Here is a 23,985-nt window from a genome sequence, read left to right as displayed (position 1 = left end):
AGATTTTAGTAGGTTTATCCTATATTATATGTCTATATGAGAGAGTATATACCGTGTGTATCTTTCTGCTTCTGGGATAGCTCACTCAGGATGATCTTTTCCAGATTCCACCATTTACCTGCAAATTTCATGATTTCCTTGTTTTTTATTGCTGGGTAATATTCCATTGTGTAGATATACCACATTTTGTGCATCCATTCCTCCACTGAGGGGCATCTAGGCTGTTTCTAGCTTCTGGCTATTACAAATAAGGCTGCTACAAACATGGCTGAGCAAATGTCCTTATTGTGTATTTGAGAATCTTTTGGTTATATGCCTAGGAGTGGTATAGCTGGATCTTTAGGAAGCGCTATTCCTAGTTGTCTGAGAAAGCGCCAGATTGCTTTCCAGAGTGGTTGTACAAGTTTACATTCCCACCAGCAGTGGAGAAGGGTTCCCCTTAGGGTCGTTTTGATTTGCATTTCCCTGATGGCTAATGAGGTTGAGCATTTCTTTAAGTGTTTCTCTGACATTCGATATTCCTCTGCAGAGAATTCTCTGTTTAGCTCTGTGCCCCATTTTTTAATTGGATTACTTGATTTTTTGCTGTTTAACTTCTTTAGTTCTTTATATATACTGGAAAAAAGACAGCATCTTCAACAAATGGTGCTGGTCTAACTGGAAGTCTACATGTAGAAAAATGCAAATAGATCTATACTTATCACCTGCACAAAACTAAAGTCCAAGTGGATCAAAGACTTCAACATAAAACCAGACACACTAAACAGCTTAGAAGAAAAAGTGGGGAATACCCTAGAACTCATTGGCACAGGAGACAACTTCCTGAACAGAACACCAACAGCACAGGCTCTAAGAGCAACAATCAATAAATGGGACCTCATGAAACTGAAACGTTTCTGTAAAGCAAAGGACACTGTCCTCAGAACAAAACGTCAACCTACAGATTGGGAAAGGATCTTCACCAACCCTATATCTGACAGAAAAGGCATGTCTTAAGTAAAATTTATATAAACTCCTTTTTAATTTAGAGTTTAAGCATACCCTAGGTATCATGTACCTGTTTATAGGTTCAAGCCTGAGTTGTTGTGGCTATTTTTGTCCTATCCCTTTTTTATACAGAATGGGCAGTTATGCCTTTATAGCCAAACTTTATATAAACTCCCTTTTACCTTTAGAGTTTAAGCATACCCTAGGTATCTTGTACCTGGGTTTTTACATCAGTTGTGGCTACTTTTTGGCTTGCCCCTTTTGTGATATGGGGTGGACAGTTTCACCTTTTAAACATATGAATTGTAATCTTTGAGTTGTTAGGACTTAACTAGGCTGGCATGTACTTTGCCACCTGTAAGCCCCTGTGTCTTTTTTGCATCAGGCATAACTGACATCTGTCTCCCGTGAAAATGTCTCATGTTCAAAAGGATGAGCGAGCTGTCACACTGCTCTGGCATTTAAAGTTTTTTATATGGGAAGCAGTTTGCATGTTTGTCTCCCAGACTAATTTTGGGTCCTTGCATTGACCAACAGATCATATTTCTTAGAGACAGAGGGGAGAGAGGAGGAAGGAGGATGCCAAGATGGGTGAATGTGGAGAAAAAACCCACGTGGGCAAGGAGAAGGGACTCCAATAATGGTGTGGAAAGACCCAGATGAAGAAAAAAAGCAAGTACCATGGGATTATGGATAGAAGGTATACCAGATGAGGAGGATTAAGATGGATGCACTGGATAGGGGCTGGTTGATGAACACTGAGGATATTAACACAGTATAAGTGAAATATCTGCCTTGCCCAAGGTAAATAAGGCAATTATAAATCCAACAGGTGTCTGTGTCTCATTATTTGTGACAGTGGGTTAAATAATACTGCTGTGATAATCTTAGGGCTAATAATACTCATTTTATAGCCCAACAGATATTTCTTTTATTTACAACAACATCTTAGATCTAGCGCATGTCAGGAAAGTATTCCACCACTGAGCTCTGCAGCTCAGCCCTTCACATGTATTTTCCTCTTATGAGGAAGCCAGTCACACTAGATTAGAGCCCTTCCTAAGGGCCTCATCTTAACTTGATATTATCTACAAATACTGTTTTCAAATAGACTCACAGTCACAGGCACACAAGCAGGAGTTGGAGCTTCATCATATCTTCTGAGGAGAAGCAATTCAATCATAACTGTCTTGATACGCAGGCCCTATCTCAGGAAAGCAAGTGTAGTAGTCACAAGAAAACTTACCACTGGTGACCACACTGATGGACTAAAGTGGGATCATGAAAGTATGTGATATCATTCAGTGCACAATGTTCTGAGAGCCAGCAAGATGGCTGAGAAGATAAAGGCAATTGGCACTAAACATGATCGCCTGAATTTTGTTCCTAGGACCTACATGGTAGAAGGAGAAAACCAATTCTTGTAAATTGCCCTTTGACCTCTACACAAGCACCATGGCAAGAATATACCCCATCCACATGGACACATAGACACACACACACTAAATCTAATTTCAATAATTAAAAATGTTTTAATGCTAGACAAAAAGGTGCATGTTTTAATCCCAGTACAAAGGATGCAGAAGCAGAGGACTATAGGTCCAAGGTCAACCTGAGCTACACAGCAAGATCCTGTCTCAGCCAGCTAGTCTTAATCTTATTGGCTGCTCAGCTGTGCCTTGCTGTGACCTCTGACTTCACGTCCCTTTCCCTTTCATCACCTTCTCCTGTAGCCCACATCTGCCCTCAGCCCACTACACCTACCATGCCATGCAGCATGATAAAAGTGAAATTTCTTCTTCTTTATTTTTTTTTAACGCTAAAAGAAAAGTTCGATGGCAGGCTTTAGAACATCTTATCTGAGGCTGTCCAGTCATCTCCACACATGTGTGCCTGACCTGCACATAGACATACACACAAATGTGATTTTAAAAATTAAACATCGTCTAGAGAGATGGTTCAGAGTTCACCTCTGAACAGCACTGGCTGTTCTTCCAAAAGTCCTGAGTTCAATTCCCAGCAACCGAACTGGCTCATAACCATCTATGATGCCCTCTTTTGGCCTGCAGGCATATATGCAGGCAGAATACTGTATAAATAATAAATAAATATATTAAATAAATATACTAACTATATTAAAATTTTTAATAAATTAAATTTTCTTTTAATAAATTAAAAATAAAATAAATATATTAAATTAATTAATTAAACATAAAATGGAACAAAACCAAACAGAATCTGAAGCTTATAATCTCATTGCTCAAGGGGCGGAGGAAGGAGGCTCTCATGTCAGCTCACCTGACAAACATAACAGCAGCTTGTCACCAAGCAAACAGCAAGGCATGGTGGTGTACCCAGCCAGCATTCGGAAGTGGAGGCAGGGTATCTCTCTGAGTTTGAAGCCAGCCTGGTCTACAGAGTGAGATGCTGTCTCAAAAAGGGGGGAGGGGCTGGAGAGATGGCTCCGTAGTTAAGAGCACTGTCTGTTCTTCCAGAGGTCTTGAGTTCAATTCCCAGCAACTACATGGTAGTTCACAACCATCTGTAATAAGATCTGGTGCACTCTTATGGTGTAAAGGTATACAAGCAGACAGAACAGTCATAACATACATTTGTACATACAGAGAGAGAGAGAGAGAGATAACTCAGCAGTTAAGAGTACTGGCTAATCTTGCAGAGAACCCAAGTTCAGTTACCAGCACCTACATGGTGGCTCACAACCATCCTTAATAGTTCCAAGGAATCTGATCCCTTAATAGAGTTGGAGTGCTCTGCCTGGAGTGAAAGTTATCCAAAGCACCAGGCATACATGTTCTACACATACATACAAATAACCAAAACATTCATACACATAAAATAAAATCTTTTTAAAGTTGTAAGCAAATAAATCCTCCTGAATCACATCACAAAATGCTTTCATTCAGCACTTTGGAGTGGCTACCCTTCTCATACCATGCGGCCATCAAAACAGCCTATGTGAGGGGCTCTGTGATAAGCCCCACATACACAGGCACAGCAAAAACGCACCTTTACCTCTGTGAACCACAGGCCCTAAGACTAGAATCTCCCTCAGGGGAAAACACAGCCTTGGCTCTTGCTCAACCATAGGAACAATGTGTTTGCTGATCTCTGCCAGGCTCAGGAGGGGCTATTGTTCCCACTCACTGTGCCAAGACACAAGGGTCAGCAGAAACCGAGTCTGACATCAGCAAAGAGGAAGGTTGACAAGTTTGGGCTGTTCCAACCACTTCTCTCTCTCTCTCTCTCTCTCTCTCTCTCTCTCTCTCTCTCTCTTTCTCTCTCAGATTCTCAATCCAGGTGGAATCCCAACTCTCTTTTTTACAGCACCCAGATCAGCAGCTTGGGGGAGGGGTCAGTTCCGTTTATATTTGTGTGCAGAGGAGGCAGCCCAGACTAAAGAGCAAACTGTACAAGTAGTCAGCTGTCAGGAAGTGAAACTGATGACCCTGCGTCCTAAAGCAGAGCCCTCACAGACCATGGGGAGATGACAGAAAACTTAGGGCCCTGCTCTTAGAAATGCTCATAACTGGGGTTCCATTCTTTTTTGTTATTTTGTTGTTTTTGTTTTGTTTTCAGTTAGAGTCTCATGTAACCCACACTGGAAAAGGTAGCTGGGAATGACCTGGAACTCCTGACCCTTCTGCCTCTGCCTCTCATGTGCTGGGCTTTTAGGGGAAACCACTCCTCCCGACTCAGTTCTGCCTTTTTAAAGGATCTCACACATGACCCACCATGCAACACTGCAGCTGTCTCTCAGCTTGCAGCCTTCAATCTATCACATCACTCAAATCTCATCTCTGCCAGTTCTGGTTATGTGGCCAAAAACCAAACTTCTGATCCCTTCATGCCTCTGTGCCTCTTGATGACACCATTTAAGGACTGGGATTGCAGAAGCAAATGACACTGTGACTTTATGAGATCCTTAGGATGGAGACAGAAACCAGGGACTCCACGTGGTAAGCAAACCCTCTACCCATGAGTTACACCTCAGCCCTCGCTTCATTTAAATTTGCCATCATCACTCGGTGGTGGCACACACCTTTAATCCCAGCACTCAGGAGGCAGAGGCAAGCTGCAAGGCTAGCCTAGTCTACAAAGTTCCAGGATAGCCAATTCTACACATAGAAACCCTGTATTACAATGTTTAGTGAACTCCAGGAGCGGGTGAGACGCCTCAGCAGGTGAAGGTGCTATCCTCAATATGAGGACCTGAGTTTGTTCCTTGGAGCCTACATGGTGGAAAGAGACACCCAGTTCCTTAAAGTTTCTCTCCAGCCACATGATCACTATGGCACTCGTGCATCCACACAAGAACATACACACTCAGACAAAGAAATAAAAACTCCAATTAAAAAATGTTTAGCTCTTGTTCATTGGCCCAGCTTTGTAGCTCTTGCACTCTATCAAAGAAGCTTCCATTTCACAACAGATGAAGACCATTGTGAAAATTCCTAACTGGTCAAAATGCAAAGAGTAAGAACTGTGAGGTGTCCAAATCCAACTGATGTGTCTGCAGCCCTGACACCTAACTCGCAGGGGAAATAATGGAAGAGCCAGAGGCCTAGGACACTTGTTGGTAGACAGAGTTCCTTAGGCATTATGGGAAAGCACACCCATGAAATTGCAACAATATGCTTGTCTAAACAAGACTGGCACAATGACAACACCAGTTGCTGAGCTGAAGTGGACAGGAGAACATAGCCCCATCCCTAGATGAAGAGCTACAGAGGGTCAAAGGTTACTGAGAGGCAGGAAATTACCTTCCTCCAGGTAATTCTCCAGGTAAAACTCCAGCCCAAACCCAGGTGGTCAACCCTGCATACATGTTCATGTAAGCAAAGGTAAATGAACTTAGTAGGTTATATGTGTGTGTATACATGGAGGAATAATAAAGAGAAAAGCATGAATTTGTTTTGTGTAGGTTTTGTTCTTGTTTTTTTTTTTTGTTGTTTGTTTGGTGTTTTGGGGGAGGTGGGGTTTTTTGTTTGTTTGTTTGTTTTGAGACAGTATAGTACTGACTGGCCTAGAACTTGTTATGTAGACCAGGCTGGTCTCCAACACACAGAGATCCACCTGCTTCAGCCTCCCGAGTGCTAGAATTAAAGGTAGGTGTGTGCCACCATGCCCCAGCAAGACCGTGGGTTTAGAGAGGAGAAAATGAGAGAAGTTTGGAAGGAAAGGAGGAAGTGGAAATAATAGAGATGTAGAAAGCTCTAAAAAAACAACACAAATCAAGCTTAAGAAAAAAAATTAAGCCCCCCAAAACTTATTATTATTATTATTAATCCCCTCCTCTAATTTTTTTAAAGGAGGGAAAAAATTAGAGAAGCCCTATCAAAAAACTTCCCAGGCAGGACAGATTTGAGAGGAGACACCATGACAGTAGGAGCCCATTTAGAGCACTAGGTGTTACCCAGATCTCTGGTGTCAACACCGTTGGTGACTGAACTCTGAGGGTCAGCAGATCCCACATGAAGCTCTGCTCAGCCCCTCCAAACATTTCCCAAGAAGCCTTCTTGCCCAGCACATGAGATGATGATCAGTCCTGGATGAGGCAGGATGACCCCATATCCATGAGCAACAAAAGAAGCAATGGCGAAGGCTGCCCGACAGTCCATCTGGGAGAGCACAGGCCTCCCTGGTTCACTGTGGCCAACCAGGAGTCCTGAGCCAGCTCCCAGTCTCACTTTGGTGTTGGTATTAGCTTAGTGACATTAGCATTATTTAGTAACCACGTGGAGGATTAGCACCCACCAGCTGCCCTAACAACACACTTTCAACCTCGAAGAAACAGAATGTAATTATGTTTATAGGGTAAGAAAAAACAAAATGTGTTTCTAGGCACTAACATGCCATCTCCCTCTCTCTAGCATCATGGGAGTTGTTGCTGAAACTGTGTTCTTGCTTCAGGGAGAATTAGTGTGGAGAGAAAGGCTCTGAGATGTGGGCGGGGCTGTAGCTCAGGTGGTGGAATGCTTGCTCAACACTTGTAACCCAGTCCTAGCGCTACGTTGAAGAGGCTTGGTGGTGCATGCCTGCAACCAGTACACAGGAGGTATAGGCAGTTAGGTCAGAAGTTCAACGTCATCCTTCCGCTACTTAATGAGTTCAAGACTAGCCTATTTCACCGGAGACCCTGTCTTAAAAAAAAAAAAAAAAGTGGAGGAGCATGAGATAGGTGGCTCAGCATTAAGAATGCCAGAGGATCTAAACTCAATTCCCAGGACCTTCATATGAAAGAACGAAGCTAACGCCCACAAGTTGCTGTCCTACCTCTACATACATGTAGTAGCTAGCACATACATATCATATACAGCAACATACAGGAAACAAATAGCTTTTCTGCTGTTGATTTTTTAGACAAGGTTTTCCCATGTAACCCTGGGTGTCCTGGAACTTTCTCTGTAGACAAGGCTGGCATGAAACTCAGAGATCCATCTGCCTCTGCCTCCCAAGTGCTGGGATTGAAGGCATGTGCCACCATGCCCACCTGAATAGCATGTTTTTTTAAAAAGATTTTTAATGTCACTAATACAGAGGAATATCTGAAGGACAGCTGTACCAATTTATCTTGATCTGGTTGTCATACATGACATACATGCACTGAAATGCTACACTGTGCCCCATAAACACATACTACTAGTCCATGTATCAACTAAAAATACCAACATGACTAAGTATGCTGGCTTGCACCTGAAATCCTAGCTCTTAGGAGGCTGAATCAGGAGGATCAGGAATTTAAGATCAGCCTTAGATACACAGGGAGCTCTTGTTTTTAAAAACAAAACCATGGCTAGTACTCCTTTGAATAGTGTTGATCTCCCCTGCCTGCCAAGAGGGAGACTGGAGTTCAAGGCCTCCCTTTGGATTTTCCAGGTAGTGAAAGAAAGAAACAAAGAATGAAAGAAAGGAAGAAAAAAAGATAGAGAGAGAGAAAGGAAGAAAGAGAGGGAAAGAAAGGAAGAGAGGAAGAGAGAAAGAGAAAAAAGAGAGAGAGAAAGAAAGACCAAACAACATTAAAAAAAAAACAAAAAATGAAAAAGCAAGCCCAAAGTAAGGAAATTAGCCTCTTGATCTGCCACATCTCTACACTGTCTTTCTGATCAGTCCAGTTTATTTCCAGAAATTCTCATTGTCAAAGAATTGTGGGTTCAAGCCAGCTTGGGCTATATAGCTAGGCTCTTTCTAGAAAAACCAAACCAAACCTGAAAAACCAGAAGCCAATCCTATCTACCAGACAGAGCCGGAAAGCCAGAAGCCTTGTATCATCATGTCAGAAGCATTTACAAGCAATTCCTCCACCCTTCCTTGTAGCTTCCCTTTCTTGTGTCAGGAATTCTTCACAGATATTTTCCCCTTATGACTTACTCTCAGGACCTTACCTTCAGGCGCAGGGTAAGAAGTAGTGCCTTAAAAAGTTTGGTAGCAGGAGAAAGACAAACATGGGATATACTCACTTATATAGACCTATAAGATATGATAAACATAATGAAATCTATACACCTAAAAAAGATAATCAATTGAGCGGACATGGGGTAAGATGATCAATCCTCATTTAGAAAGACAGATGGGATGTGCATTGAACGTATGACAGGAGTCTACTGAGCGCATCTGAAAGACTCTAACTAGCAGTGTTTTCAAAGCAAAGACTCATGACCAAACCTTTGGCAGAGTACAGGGAATCATAAGAAAGAAGGGGAGTTAGTCTGATGGGGAAAGGATAGGAGCTCCACAAGGACCAAATATATCTGGGCACAGGGTCTTTTCTGAGACTGACATTCAACCAAGGACCATGTATGGACATAACCTAGAACCTCCACTCAGATGTAGCCTGTGGTAGCTCAGTAACCAATTGGTTTCCCAAAGTGAGGGGAACAGGGACTATTTCTAACAGGAACTCGATGACTGGCTCTTTGGTCTCCCCACCCCCGAAGGGAGGAGCAGTCCTGTTAGGCCACAGAGGAGGGCTTTGCAGCCAGTCCTGAAGATACCTGATAAAACAGGATCAGATGAATGGGGAGGAGGTACCCCCATCAGTGGACTTGGAAAGGGGCACGGTGGAGATGAGGGAGGGAGGGACTGGGAGGGAATGAGGGATCGGGACACGGCTGGGATACAGAGTTAATAAAATGTAACTGATAAAAAAAAAATTAAAAAAAAAAAAAAAAGTTTGGTAGCAGTACTAAATCTTCCTGACGTAAAAATAATGCATGGCGATAAAATATATAACATTTGCTTTACCATTTTAACTACTGTTGAAACCTTTTTAATTTAATTTAATTTTATTTTATTCTTTGAACCTGTTTCAGGTAGTGCAGGCTAGCCTGGAATTGGCTATGTGGCTAAGGATATCCTTGAACTTCTGACTCTCCTGTCTCCTCCCCAATACCAAGATAATAGGCATTCACCAGCATGCCTGTGCTATGAGTGATGAGGATGAAACCCAGGCCTTCATGCACACCAGGCAAGCATTCTACTGACCTATATGTCCAAGCTCATTTTAACTATTGTGTGTATTTGTGTGCACCACGGACACACACATACACACAAGCGTGTATGTGAGGGTCAGGAATCTTTTAAATATTACTACCTACCTTATTTATTTGAGGCAGTGTCTCTCAGGTCATCTAGCTGCTGGGATCCTTTGGTTTCTACCTCTCTGGCTCTAGAATTAACCAGTTTTATACAAGAGTTCTGGGACCTGAACTTCATGCCTGCATGAAAAGCACCTTATCAGGTTAGCAATATCCTTTATAGTTTTATTCTTCTTTGACAGTTTCATACATTTATATAATGTATATTGATTGTAGCCACTCCCAAATTCCACTCCCCCATTCACCTCCCTCCATGTCCCCCTCCCACCTTCACACCTTTTTGTCTTTTTTTTCCTCATAACACACTGAGTCCAATTAGTGCTGCTTGCTTGTAAATGGGAGTGGGGCCACCACCTACACATGGGCAGCCTGCCGAGGGCCACACTGCAAAGAGAAACAACAAGCACGGTGATGGGAGACAGAGACCAACATCCAATAACGCAGGGGTTCCCAGGCCGTGAATCTGCTCATGAACCCTACACAGGAGCAGGAGGAAGGGGGACAGGTGTGTGCATCTGCTCACTGCTCCCTTCAGCTCCCTCAACCCGGGGAACCTTTCTCATTTTGCAGGGCATAGAAGGGATTCCCATATTTTGAACCTCCCAGTCTTACTGGCAACCACATGTTAAATTAAATTCATTTAGATAAAATATTCAGTTGCTCGGTGTCTTTTGTCACATTCCAAGTACTCAATAGCCACATCCACATGGCTACTGGCACGTGTGGCACATTCCATCACTGAAAAATGTTCTAGGAAATCTCCCTGTGCACTTAAAACATCATGGATCACTAACAGAAGCCAGGTACTGAAATGCAAGAACAGCGAGCAATAACTTAGAGCTGGAGTACAGTCCAAGGGGTGACTCTCAGGAGGTCCTCCAGGTTGCTTTGATTGTATTCTTTTCTCATTTACTCCCTCCACTGTGGGTTCTATCTGCCTTATAGATCTGGATGGTGTTTGGGATCTGTAAGATCTGGGCACAACAAAAGCAGGGCTGGAGGGATGGCTCAAAAAATTAAGAGCACTGCTCTTCCAGAGAACCATAGTTCCCTTCTCAGAATCCATGCTGGGTGGCTCATAACCACCTTTAACTCCAGCTCTAGGAGATCCAATGTCTCTAGCTTTTGCAGCCACCTAAACTCATGTGCATCTACCCATACCCATACACAGTTAAAGATAATGATTCTTGGGCAGGCAAGATGGTTCAATGAGTAAAGGCACTTGTCACCATGCCTAACCACCTGAGCTTGATCCCTTGGATGCACTTAAAGGAAGGAGAGAACTGAATCTCACAGGCTACCCACTGACATGCACACATACATGTCATGGCATACCCATGTGCATGCACACAAATGTTTTTAACAAAATCTCAATTGTTTGATTTTACCAATAAATATTCAGGGGCCAGATGCTGGGGTGAATGCCTGCTGGCTGACGGAGGCAAAGAAAGCAACCAACTTCCTCTTCAGTTGATGTCCCAGAAGGAATGCCCCCTATCTCAAATAAGACTCTTCAAACTATAAATGCCCCTCCCTTTTACTTCCTGTACATTTCTCTGTCCATCTTCCTGGCTCCCTCTTACTCCATATGCTTTTTTCTCTCAATAATCCTATGTTCACTTCCTGTCAACTAGTTGCTTGCTCTGCCCCTTGAGCTATGGTTGACCTTATTTAATCCTGTTGACAATATTCAAGCAGAAAGTGTTATGCCTAGATCACGAGACCCCCAAGAGACCAACAGGGACACAAGTCCTATGCAAAACACACAAGGGTATTTATTCAAGTTCGAGCTTGGGTCGAAATCCCTTCTGACACAGCAGATTGGGAGAGCGGTCCTGAGGTCTGGGGAGGCAGGGTTTTCAAAGGGAAAAACTGAAAGCAGGGACCTCCAAGCTTTGGCGTTACATGATTGGACTAAGAGGCAAAGGAATACAATGCACTGTAAACAAATTGGTTAATCGCATCTGGTCAAACTATAGAGAAAAATAGTCCAAAAGGGGTATCTTGATCATCCCTGTCATTATCAGTTAGCCTCAGTTGTTGTGTCTGGCTGCAAGCTGCTGAGAACATTCTGAGGACTTTCTTGGAACTCAAGGGTGGGGGCCAAGTCACTCTAAGGACAGTCAACTTAAGATGGAATTTGAGAAACAAAATGGAGTTAGCCCTGTTACTTTTGTTTGTTTGTTTATTATTATTAGTTACATTTTATTAACTCTATATCCCAGCTGTATCCCGCTCCCTTACTCCCTCCCAAACCCTGTTACTTTCAAAAGCTCTTGGATTAAAGGTGTGTGCTAAGGCTGAGCCATACCACAAGTAAAAACAGGTTTTTCCAGTAAATTACACAATCTCAGGGGTCAAATTTCCTACAACACATAAACACACTAAATAAGTAAATAAATTTATATAATATATATTTATACATATTTATAATTCATATAACATATATAATGTATATATATTTTTAGAAAAAACAAGTCTCAGGCTAGAGAGATGGTTCATTGGTTAAGAGCAGTAACTGCTCTTCCAGAGGGCCTAGGTTTGGTTCCCAGCACCCACATGAAGACTCACAACCACCTGTAACTTCAGGGTATCCCATGTACAAAGCCCTGGGTTTGATCCTTACTGCCACACAAAACAAACAAAACTTGAAAACAGCAGTTCAAATAGATATATATAGGTACACATTCATAGCAATATTATTAAAAGCCAAAAAGTACAACCAAAATGATTGGATAAATAGCACGTTGTATATAAAAACAATGGACTTATTTGTTCTTTGAAAAGAAAGTTATGACACATCTGACAGACAGATGATCTGAAGGACATCATGCCCAGTGAAAATAGTCTAAAGGGCAGGTACTGTCTCACTCTATTTCCATGAGGTTCCTAGAATAGTCATTTGTACAAATAATCTAAAAGGCAGTTGCCAGTGGGCTAGAGAGGTGCTATGAGGTTATTTATATTTCACAAAGACACCTTGCAGCTGGGACAGATGTGAATTCCCTGAGAAGGATGGTAGGGAAGGTAGAAAACAATGCAAACAGTTGTGTGGATGTATGCAGTTTCCCCGCATAGAGTGCTTGCCTAGCACTGGTTGAACGAAAGGTGGTACAGGCTTATAGTCCCAGCAATTGGGCAATAGGGCAGGAGAATTAGATGGTCATCTTTCTTTATACTGTTGTTGGGGATCAAAAAGGCAACATATTATTAAAATTGTTTTGTTTCTGAACTTAAAACACGAAACAAAGTATCAACATCTATAAAAAAATTGGCAATCTTTAAGTTTCTAGGCAAAAGCCTTTGTGGTTCTCTGTACTGTTCTTTATTTGTAACCTTCTCAAGTGAGGGAAAAAAAAACCCTCCCCTACTCTGATTCTATTCCTATTCCAAACAATTTTCATTGAGAAAACCAGTAAGACTCTTTGGTAAAGATTTAGGAACCTAGTCTAACTTTTACATGGGCTCTAAGTATTCAAAAAACATATTAAAATTTGTTTGTTTTTCAGTTTTTTTGAGACAGGGTTTCTTTGTGTAGCCTTGATTGTCCTGGACTTGCTTTGTAGACTAGGGTGGCCTTCACAGAGATCTACCTGCCCTGCCTCCCCAAGTGCTGGGAGCATGTGTGCACTACCACACCTGGTTTACTATGGAAGTTTTTTTTTTTTTTTTTAGATTCATTTATTTACTATGTATGCAGATCTCATTTTAGATGGTTGTGAGCCACCATGTGATTGCTGGGAATTGAACTCAGGACCTTTGAAGAAGAGCAGCCAGTGCTCTTAACCTCTGAGCCATTTCTCTAGCCAAACTGTATTTTGAAATACCTGTCAGCATAAAAGACAAAACTACTTTAGGACTCAAATGGATTTACTACCTATCCTCCTGAGAGCTAATATCTGTTGTGCCGCAGACGTCCAGAAACTGACTCTGGAACAATACAATTAACTAGATCACATTGCACTAAATTTCATCTGTTTTTTTGCTTAAAACAAAACAGCAAAACATAAACAAAACTCAAAAGTACCATATAGTTGAATTACTTGAGTTAAAAACACATTTGGAGGACTGGAGAGATGGCTTGGAGGTTAAGAGCACTGGCTGTTCTTCCCAAAGTCCTGAGTTCAATTCCTAGCAACCACGTGGTGGCTCATAACAATCTATAATGATATATGGTATCCTCTTCTGCTGTGCCTGCACACATGCAGGCAGAATCCTATACAAATTAAAAATAAATGAATCTTAAAACACACACACACATTTGGAAATCCCGTCTTAATTTTGAAATACAGTGATATTTTATGAAGGACAAAAAGACAAAAGGAGGGATTAGAGGTGTGTGGCTCATTTGTAGAGTATATTCTAAGGATGTGCAAGATTCTAGGCTCCATTTTCTAGCACCATATTGGGTGGGAGAGAGAGAAAGATTGCCAACAATGACAGCTGGTGAAATCTACATTAGAAGATGGGAATTATCTGTTGTGATATGGTTCAAACCTTGAAGAAGGATAGCTTTGCTAGAGAAAGCACCTGTCACACTAACCCTTTATTACACATTCTAGAAACAGCAGAACCTCTTTGGAAAACTGTGTATTTTATTTGATTTTTTATTTTTTTGAGACACAGTTTCTCTGTGTAACAGCTCTGGCTGTCCTGGATTCAATTTGAGGCAGGCCTCAAACTCTGGGAAAAAGGCATGAGCCACCTCTGTCTCTTAACACTATTAGTCCTAAACAGCAAGATGGCTCAGTGGATAAAAGTACTTGCCATGCAATCTTAATGGCCTGAATTTGATTCCTAGAAACCAGATGTTTTAATCAATGTTCTATTGCTGTGAAGAGACATATGACCATAGCAACTCTTATAAAGGGAAGCATTTAATTGGGGCAGGCTTACAGTTTCAGAGGCTTAGTCCTATCATGGCAAGAATCATGGAAGCATGCAGGCAGACCTGGTACTCAAGAATAGCTGAGCTCTACATCTGGATCTGCAGGTACTAGGTAGAGTACGACTCTGGGCCTGGCTTGAGCTTTTAAAACCCCAAAGCCCACCCCCAGTGACATACTTTAAGAAAGCCACACCTACTCTAACAAGGCCACATCTCCTAATCACTGTCAAGTGACTGCCACTCCCTAATGACCAAGCATTCAAACATATGAGTCTATGGGGGCCATTTCTATTCAAACCACCACACCAGATGAAAACAGCTGGATATAGGGCTGGAGAGATGGCCCAGAGGTTAAGAGCAATGGCTGCTCTTCTAAAAGACTGAGGTTCAATTCCCAGCATCTAAATAATGGCTCATAACATCTGTAACTCTACTTCCAAGAAATCCAATGGCCTCTTCTGGGCACTGGGTGTGCACAGACATATAAACACTCAGACACACGTTAAAAACAATAACAAAACAAATCTGGATATGGTGTTGAGAATCTTGTAATCCAGCATTCCTACTTAAATCAAGACAACAAGCAGCACAGAAGAATGACACAGAAACTTTACAGCCAGCTAGTCTGGAGTACAAAGCACGGCAGAAACAAGAATGACCCTGCCTCAACAACATGAAAGATGAAGATAACACCAAAAGTTGTCCTCTGACCCCCATGTGTTGTGGCACGTGTGCACACACACACACACACACACACACACACACACACAATTTAGGGCAGCCTGCTTCTGGGTTGCCTAGTAACCTATGATGTCAACATGTATCACCAGCCAAGTAGCCTGGCAGGCGTGGTTCAGTTGCTCCATAAAAGGACCAACCTGCCACTTTGTCTCTCTTGCCTTCTTGCTCTTGTGCTCGCCTCTCTCCCCTCCCCTATCATATCTTGCTCTCTCCTTCTCTCTCTCCATCCAATAAACCTCTTTCATATAAAATCTGTTGTGTATCATCATTTCATATACACACACACATATGAATAAATAAAATAAGTTATTATTCTGTACTTCAAAAGTCCTGAATGCTTATAAAGGTCAGTAGCATTGCTTTACTATTTCTAAGTGCATTTTACTTACCTAGCTTTACAATAGGTGGTGGAAACAAAGACCACAGACCTGCCCTCAAGTTGTTCACTTTTAGCACAGTGCTGTTTGTTAACAAGACTCTCATTTGCCTGCTGGAGATCAGGCTGGTAGGTCAATGCCTTTGAAAACCAAAGGAAAGTCAGCATTGCGGCACAGGCCTACAATCCCAAAACTGGGTGTGCAGACACATATCCCAGGTTAAATAGCAGCTAATCTTGAATTTATAGGGGTTCTCCTGCCTCAGTCTTCCATAGTACTGGCTTTAAGGTACTGCACCAACACTGGGCTCATCAACTGCTTTCAAAACAAGTTTTAGCAGTTTCTGACACTGTCCCTAGAGGAAGCACTATAAACAAAGAGACTGTTAAATCAGCTGGCTGTGAGCTAACATATCAGAATGTGATCACAGAGTCCCAGGGGCTGGCTCTATACAATGATAGCATGGTTGGAAGACTGTGCTCAGCTCCTCTAGTCAGCTGCTTGCAGAGGTTGACATTTTCTCTGGAGTGGGCTGTGGAATGGGAATGTGGAAAAATGAATTTCTTAGAGACACAAATGAAAATGGTGGCGCTGTACAGGTTCCAGCGGCTTAGAGCAGAAGACCTAAGTCTAATTCAGCCCTGGGCCACAAACAGATGGACCTTGCAAACAATTTCAGCACTTTGGAAAGTGAGATAAATAAAAGGATCAGGAGTTCAGGGCTTCATTTGTCCCTGCTTAACTAACAAACCAAAACCCAACTAACCAACTATAAAAGGAAAAAAAAAAAAAAGCAACTCTAAGACTTGCTTTAAAAAGTAACTGACAGGAGCTTTGCATTTTACCTCTCCTTAGGTTAAGTTCTTTACAATACAGATGTTTAAAGTCAGCAGTCCAACTTAAAGATCTCTTAGATCTGGATTTTTAAAAATAACTTCAAATTGCTTAAACATCTCTTTACTCGTTATTCTGCAACTTCCAAGCAGTTGTATTCTGTCTAGGCTCTTTTCAACGGAAGTTAAATTAATAGTATGTTTTTCTCTGTCTTGGTCTCAATGGGTGAATTACAAGACAATGTCTCAGGTATTTTGAACTGGTTTTCCTACTTCCTGCAGTAAGAACTAAAGGTGAACTGTATTTCTTCTTGTCACTTTTCCCATATTTACTAAAATGCAACCTGCAAGTGTGAGATAGTCATTATTGAAGCACTGTGAGAACAGCTGACAGATCCGGCCATTCAAAAGGAGACTTCACCTAATGGCGGATAAGGAACTGGAAGCACCAAAATAGCCCAGCAGGTATCTCTGGGTACACTACGAAATATGGCAGTCCTGATTAATTCGTGAATCTGCTGGCAGGGAGATGGAAAGGCCGGGAAAAAGTTTAGGTGAGGGCTTTTAATGACCAGTCAAACATAACATGAGTCATTGAAAGTTTCCAGTTAACACTCCCTCCTGCCGGATTTGCCAGGCCCAGTCCTTTATGAGCCACTCTGCAGTTTGGGCTATAACATCTCACGGTTTTACTGCCTCATCCACAAATGAATACATAAAAGGAAAGACACTCCCCGCCGTCTTTGAAATGTAGGGCAAACTCTGGCTGGGGGTGAAGAAGGTACAGACTGAGAGAGACCGAGAAGGCAGTAAAGGCGCTGAAAAAGGAGGAGAGAAAAAAAAAATCCCCTAGGTTAGGCCTGCCGTCCGTGTTCCTGCGAGCTGGGGTAGAACCTGGCCGCGTGCTGAACGGCCGGCCCACCGCCCTGCCCCCACCCTGCGACAGATGGGCCAGCAGACCTCTGCCTCTTCGCGCTGCCTGCCGGGAGCTCCAGCCGCTTCCGCTGACGCTTGATCACTGAACTCCGACTCCCGTCGGCCCACGAGAAAACCGCAGCGAGTCTGCGCGGGTGCTGTTGGAACCTGTAGTTTAGCTGCCGGCCGCGCTTCGTAAGCGGAAACGCGGGCGGGCATAGCAGGGAACTACCGAGGCGAAGGTACGGGTGGTAGCGAGGGGTCAATCCACGCCAAGCGTGGGGTTGGCGGTGAGGCCGGCGGCGGTAGTTGGGGCTGGGTGGGAGGAGATCCTTTCGCACACACGAGGAGGGTTGAGCCGCTGTTGCCCTGGTCAAGAGTGCCCAGTTTGGACTGTCGCTGCCACCCAAGAACCCGAGGAGTGAGTCGTTGGCCGGCAGCCCCTCTGTCTTAACGTTCTCCTTGGGTCAGCTCGGCCTGCTCCTCCCCGGTCGGCCGCCCCCGCCTCCATTTCCCGCCCTCTCTTCACCACACACACGGCCCCCCCGATCATGGATCCCAGCAGCGGCGGAGGCGGTGGTGGCGGCGGCGGAGGTGGCGGCGGCGGCGGCGGCGGCGGGAGCAGCAGCAGCAGCAGCGACTCAGCGCCCGACTGCTGGGACCAGACGGATATGGAGACCCCCGGGCCGGGGCCTTGCGGCGGCGGCTCCACGGTAGGAGAGGCCCAGCGTGAGAACCTCAGCGCGGCCTTCACCCGGCAACTCAACGTCAACGCCAAGCCCTTCGTCCCCAACGTCCACGCCGCGGAATTCGTGCCGTCCTTCCTGCGGGGCCCTGCCCAGCCGCCACCATCACCAGCTGGCGCGGCCGGCGGCGACCACGGAGCGGGCAGCAGCGCGGGAGGCCCTTCGGGTAAATTGCCGGGCTGGGTATCCCCGAGGCACGGCCGGCGTACTGGAGCCAGAGTTCCGCGGTGGGGTGGGTGGAGAAGACGCGCGGCCCAGCCGGCCCGCACGTGGGGCGCTGACAGCGGCGCCGGCTGGTCTGGGTGGGGCGCCTCCAGTCCCGGAGCTGCCTGGCTTCGGGCTCTCGGGCTGGGTGGAGCAGAGACCAGGAGACCCGGCGAGGCTTGCCCCTCCGCCGAAGGCCGCGGTTCATCTCCCAGACCTAGGAACCGTATGGGACCGGGCCGACCCTCGGTAGTCAGTGCCACGAGGCCCAGAAGCGGGGACCGATGGGCCCTGAGGTCCGGCAGGTGGATGGTGTGAGAGCTTAAGAAATGGGGGACAAGACTTATCTCTTCTCCCGGCCCAGAGAGCTGCTTTTGCTGCAGTTCCTACTATTGGAACTGTAATTGCGTTTTAAATATCCGTGGCACCGAACCGACCTGAAGGAATCCCAAGATGCATTGCAGGCTTGTGATCCGCCAGAAACTGTTGGCTGTCAATACAAAGACCTTTTTTCACCCTTAACGTTTTGAATCCTTAAAAAGTTCAAAAAATATCAGAAAGATTACTCAGTAGTAACATGTGGTAGAAAACCTCATTGGTTTACGTGCTGCTTTTAAGCAGGACCTAAGATTTTTCTTCCAAGTGTCAAGTTTAGATTTTTTAATTGCTTTAAAACTATTGACCTTATAGGTGCTGCTTGCTATAGAAGCTTAATTTGTGTTTGTGTACTGATAGTCCAGTCTGTTACTTGAGACCCTTGAATACTTATGATAACTTAGTAGTTGTCACATACAGTAACTATTAGATACACTTTCTGTCGTTTCAAGTTTCAGTCAAATCTTTTTATAAGCCGGCTGTATGATTGGTAGCCTGCTTTCAGGCACATTTTGTAGCAATGTCTGTTTAGTGAACTTAAGTATTTCCTTCATACTGGTGCACATTTGAGTAAATGTGGTATTGTGTAAAAGAAAAGGGAAGGGAAAGGGGTCACTGTTTGGTTATTGAGCAGGAACATTGGTGGCTAAATAATTTGAGCCCATTCAGGTGAGAGTATATTGTTAATTACTGTGGTTCTGAACTTGAGCCTAGTGTGGTGGTACTCTAGGTAATGCCAATAGTCCCAGAACTCTGGAAGCTGAGGCAGGAGGATGCTTAGAGAAAGCAAATGGCATTATCACCTAACCTCCCTCACCCAAGTGTGGTGGGACTCAGGAGACTCAGGCAGCCAGATCTTTAGGTAAAGGCTAATGGACTATCTGGCAAAATCCTTTTTCAAAAACAACAACAAAATCAAAACCAAAAATAAAATAAAACTTCTCTTGGAATTTAGTTTCTTGGGAAACTTTTGCTTCATTTTGCTCTTTAGAAGTGAAGGGGTGTTGAGGAAAATGTTTTGTGAGGAACTTACGTAAGCGCAGTTTGTATTAAACTTTTTTTTTTTTTTTTAGGGAGTCCAGGGAACTTTGGGGCTTTACTATGCAGGAGGGATTTGACATACTTACCTGCCTGAGTATTTGACTGTTTTATTGACTGGCATTTCTTCTATTTGTCAGTGGTTGATATTTTTCCTTTCAAACAAGGAAACTCAACTTTTAATTCTTTGCTTACATTCAGCTATTTTTAGCTTCAAAACAAATTGCTAAAAGTACCTGCTTCTACCTTATCTTACAGCTACCATTAGTCCTACCATTTACTTTCGTGGCTCTACTTTTTTCCTCAGGAACTACCAGCATTGATAGTAGGTAGACTGAGTAGACTTGGGACTGCATTTACAGGCATTGACTTAATTTTAGCCATCCACAACACCATGGTTTGGAATGGTCACCAAGACTGATGAGGCATTACTTTTTATGCAGGTTTTTTTTGTTGTTGTTTGTTTTGTTTTTGTTTTTTATCTGTTACTTGCTAATTTGTGGTTTTACTAAGTGTAGAGAAATGTTTGTCAGAAAGTTCCTAGATTGTATAGTGTGTGTGAATTTTTTTTTTCTTTTTCAGTCAGAAATCTATTTTGGTCTTACCGACTATACTAATTGTTTCTACAAAATGATATGTATTTATTTTTATTTTTTCAACACAGGGTCTCACTATGTAGCTTTGGCTGTCCTGGATCGCAGCATCTGTCCTCAAACTCAAAGAGATCCACCTGTCTCTGCCTCCTAAGTGTTGGGATTAAAGGCGCACACCACCATCATCCATCTTAAAACTTTTTTTTTTTTGATTGAAACACTAGAGAAACTGAGGTCAGTGTGGGCTAGAGTAAGAACCTATATCCACTGAGAAGAAATATTAGTAATATAAGCATAGCTGGGCCTGGTGGCACATGCCTGTAATCCCAACACTCAGGGAGACAGAGGCAGGAGGATCGCTGTAAGTTCAAGGCCAGCCTGGTCTACAGAGATCCACCTGCCACTGTCTCCCTGAGTGATGGGATTATAGGTGTGAGCTACCTTGCCTGGCTCTAAATGTTTTTGATGGTGAGGAAAATGGTCCATACAGTATGTGGCCTGTTTCCTTTGTTAAGCCAGTCTATGGTGGTATTTCTCCTAGGAGAGCTGTCACAGGGCTGTGGTGTGTGGGGTTCTTGGATAACCCTTAAAGGTGCGCCTGCTGAAGACTCTTCTTTCTCCTGGAAACAAAATGGTTTGTCTTTTTTTTTTTTTAAGATTTTATTCATTTTATGTATATGAGTGCTATATCTGCATGTACACCTGCATGCCAGAAGAAGGCATCAGACCTCAGTGTAGATGGTTGTGAGCCACCATGTTTTCATTTTCGCTGAGAATTGAACTCATTACCTCTTGAAGAGCAGACAGTGCTCTTAACCACTGAGCGATCTTTCCAGCCCCTGTGTTTTTTAAATGCAGTGCTGCCTAGAACAAGCAGTAGAGGAAGGGGCTTTGGTGGCATGAGTTTCATACATGCTTGTTTCTGGAGAGTCAGGACTTGGGAACTGGTGTTGACCTTGTTCTCTTTGAAAATGTAAAAACACCACATTTCAAACAGTGATTTCATTTAAGTGTAATTAAGTATAATCCATTTAAATCCAATTTTCTACAGAGCCAAGTAAATTGGACAAGTGATTATCAATGAAAATAGAGGTCTTAAAAAGACTGGAAATTTTTTATTTAATTTCAGTAAGGTCTCAAGGTTAAGCAGCCATTCTAACTTTTTAATTATTTTGAATACAAGGTCAGGTTGCCTAGGCTGGTCTCTCCATTGCTACATAGCCAAGAATGACTTTGACTTTTCTGCTGCTTCTTCCTACATCTACTCCCCAAGTGCTGAGATTACAAGCTTATGTCACCAACATACAGTTTACATGTTATACATGATGTTAGGGCTCAAGCTAGGCATAAACTGAGCCCCATCCTTAGTCTTGTTTTGGAATTTTATTTTTATTTTTTTCTTTTAAAGACAGGTCTCATTATGTAGCCCAGGCTGTCTTCTCAGCCTTTCTGCCTCAGCCTCCCATAGTGCTGTGAACAATTATTGGTGCTTGCCACTAAGCCTGCCTAGCTTTCTGATCACTGAATAGTTTCAGAAGTTACTTCTTTTAGAGCTAGAATATTGGAGAGTATCCAGAATCAAAGAAATGGTTATTTGTGTACAAGAACTTTTGTACTTTATTGTGTTGACCAGTTACCGTTGAAGACTAGATAGTGTTTTCTTTTTCATGGAGCTAATGGTGAAACCCTGAGCCTCTTGTACATTGTAGGCAAGGATTCCACCACCTAGCCACATCCTCCCCCAGCCTCAGAGAGAGAGAGAAGAGAGTAGACAGAGAGAGCTTTGGTTGTGTGGGGTTCATGGAAACTAGAGGAAGAGTAGAGAGAGTGTCCTTATTACTCTGCCATACTCCCTTGAGATAAGATCTTTTATGAGCCTGGAGCTAGGCTGGCAGTCAGTAAACTCCAGTGATGCTCCTGTTTCTGGTGCCCATAGTACCACACTGCCTTTTAAAGTTAGTGATTCCTGCTTTTTAAAATGAGGTAGGCATTTGAACTCAGGTCTTTTTTTGTTTGTTTTCGAGACAGGGTTTCTCTGTAATAGCCCAGGCTGTCATGGAACTCACTACTCTGTACACCACATGGTTGGCCTCCAACTCACAGAGATTCCCCTGACTCTACCTTCCAAGTGCTGAGGATTAAACACATGTACCACCATGGCCCACCTTGAATTGAGGTCTTGTATAACAAGCTTTCTGATAAACTGAGCCATCTATCTGCCTAGCCTCCCAACCTATGTTTTTGATTTGGGTTTTGTTTTACATTTTAAATGTCTGCAGGAATAAAGATGCAGAACTGTTCATACTCATTGAGATAATAACTAGAGGACAGTAGGAGGAAGTTGGTGATAGTGTTTTTTAGAGTGACACGATGATGAACATTAGATTCTGGTTCTTAGTTCATGTTTCCACATGTGGACAGCTTGAATGTAAGGATTTAAGGAGCATTGCCTTGTATTAGGTTGAGCAGCTGTTTAAACTTAGAAATTCTGACTGGAAACAAACCTTTGGAGGATGTTTTATTTAGTGATGTTACTGTATGGATTGTTGCCTTACTGTGTTCTTTATATTTCACCTTTTTGAAATTGTACTATATGGACAGAACAGGCAATGGCTTAGTTGATAAAAGAACTTGCCAAGCAAGCCTGTTGACCTGGGTTTGATACCTGGAACCCACATAGGATAAGTGGAAAAGAGAATCAACTCCACAGAGTTGTTCTATGACCTTCACACAAGCACACATACGTGTGCGCGTACACACACACAATAATAGTAATAAATTTTGAAAGTAAAATTATCAGGACAGCTGGAGACATGGCTCAGTGGTAGAACGCTTGCCTAGTAATCAAAAGGCCCTGAGTTAGAATTAGGTCCTTGGCACTGTATTCAAAATTTCTTAAGACAAGTTAGGGAAATATTGTAGAGAACAAATACAAGCCTTGATTTGCTTGCTTTTGTTTGTCAGGGAAGAAATATCTTAAAGGTGTTAAAAATATCTTTCTGGTTGAAGAGAAAGGAATGAAAAAGACTTAAACTTTTGGGGTGAGTTAACACAGTAGAATGGAATTTTTTGAAGTGGAATTTTTTGCTCAGATACCCATTCTAGCAGTGAACAAGCATTTGCCTGTCTCCTGAATGTAGCTGCTGTGCAAGACGTTGAAAGGTGGGTCTGGTAGGAACATCAATCAAGATAATCAATTACAGTCTTTGAAAGAGTCTAGAAAGAAGACAATTAAGTATATGCAAAGACACACAAAGGATGTAGAGGCAAGAGACTGGTTTCAATCTTGACATCATAATTATAAAGTTAAAGATGTGTTTGTTTTTTGCCAGGTATTCTTCATGGGTGCCTTGGTTTTATTTTTAGGCAGGGTCTCGCTGCATTTCCCAGGCTGGACTGAAATTCACCTCTCCAAGTACTGGGATTACTTTTAACTTTTCCAGGAATTTGGCAAAGTAGAACATTACCTTTCTTACTGCTTGGTTTATTCTTTTTTTTTTTCCCCCTTGGTTCATTCTTAATCAAACATCAGTAGGTTTGGTTTTGGTACCTAAAGTTTTGTCCTTGTTTTCAATAGATTTTAACAAAGGAGCTTAATAGTAGTTATAGTTTGTTTATTTATTAACAGCTTTGTTCTAAAAGGAACTTGTTACTGTTTCCCATTATAATTCTT

General features: G+C 42.9%; 1 protein-coding gene across 1 annotated transcript in view; it reads left to right on the top strand.

Moving 5' to 3' along the window:
* Nucleotides 1-17,606: 17,606 nt before the first annotated feature.
* The window catches only part of Gspt1 (G1 to S phase transition 1), a 43,534-nt gene continuing 37,155 nt past the window's right edge, over nucleotides 17,607-23,985 (top strand). Inside the window, exon 1 of the mRNA XM_021654090.2 lies at nucleotides 17,607-18,268. Coding sequence (XP_021509765.1) covers nucleotides 17,908-18,268 — 361 coding nt within the window. The 5' untranslated portion in view covers nucleotides 17,607-17,907. The remainder of the gene's footprint in view (nucleotides 18,269-23,985) is intronic.

The sequence above is a fragment of the Meriones unguiculatus genome, chromosome 11, assembly GCF_030254825.1.
Source record: "Meriones unguiculatus strain TT.TT164.6M chromosome 11, Bangor_MerUng_6.1, whole genome shotgun sequence".
Lineage (NCBI taxonomy): Eukaryota > Metazoa > Chordata > Mammalia > Rodentia > Muridae > Meriones > Meriones unguiculatus.
This window is presented reverse-complemented; position numbering and strand designations above follow the sequence as displayed.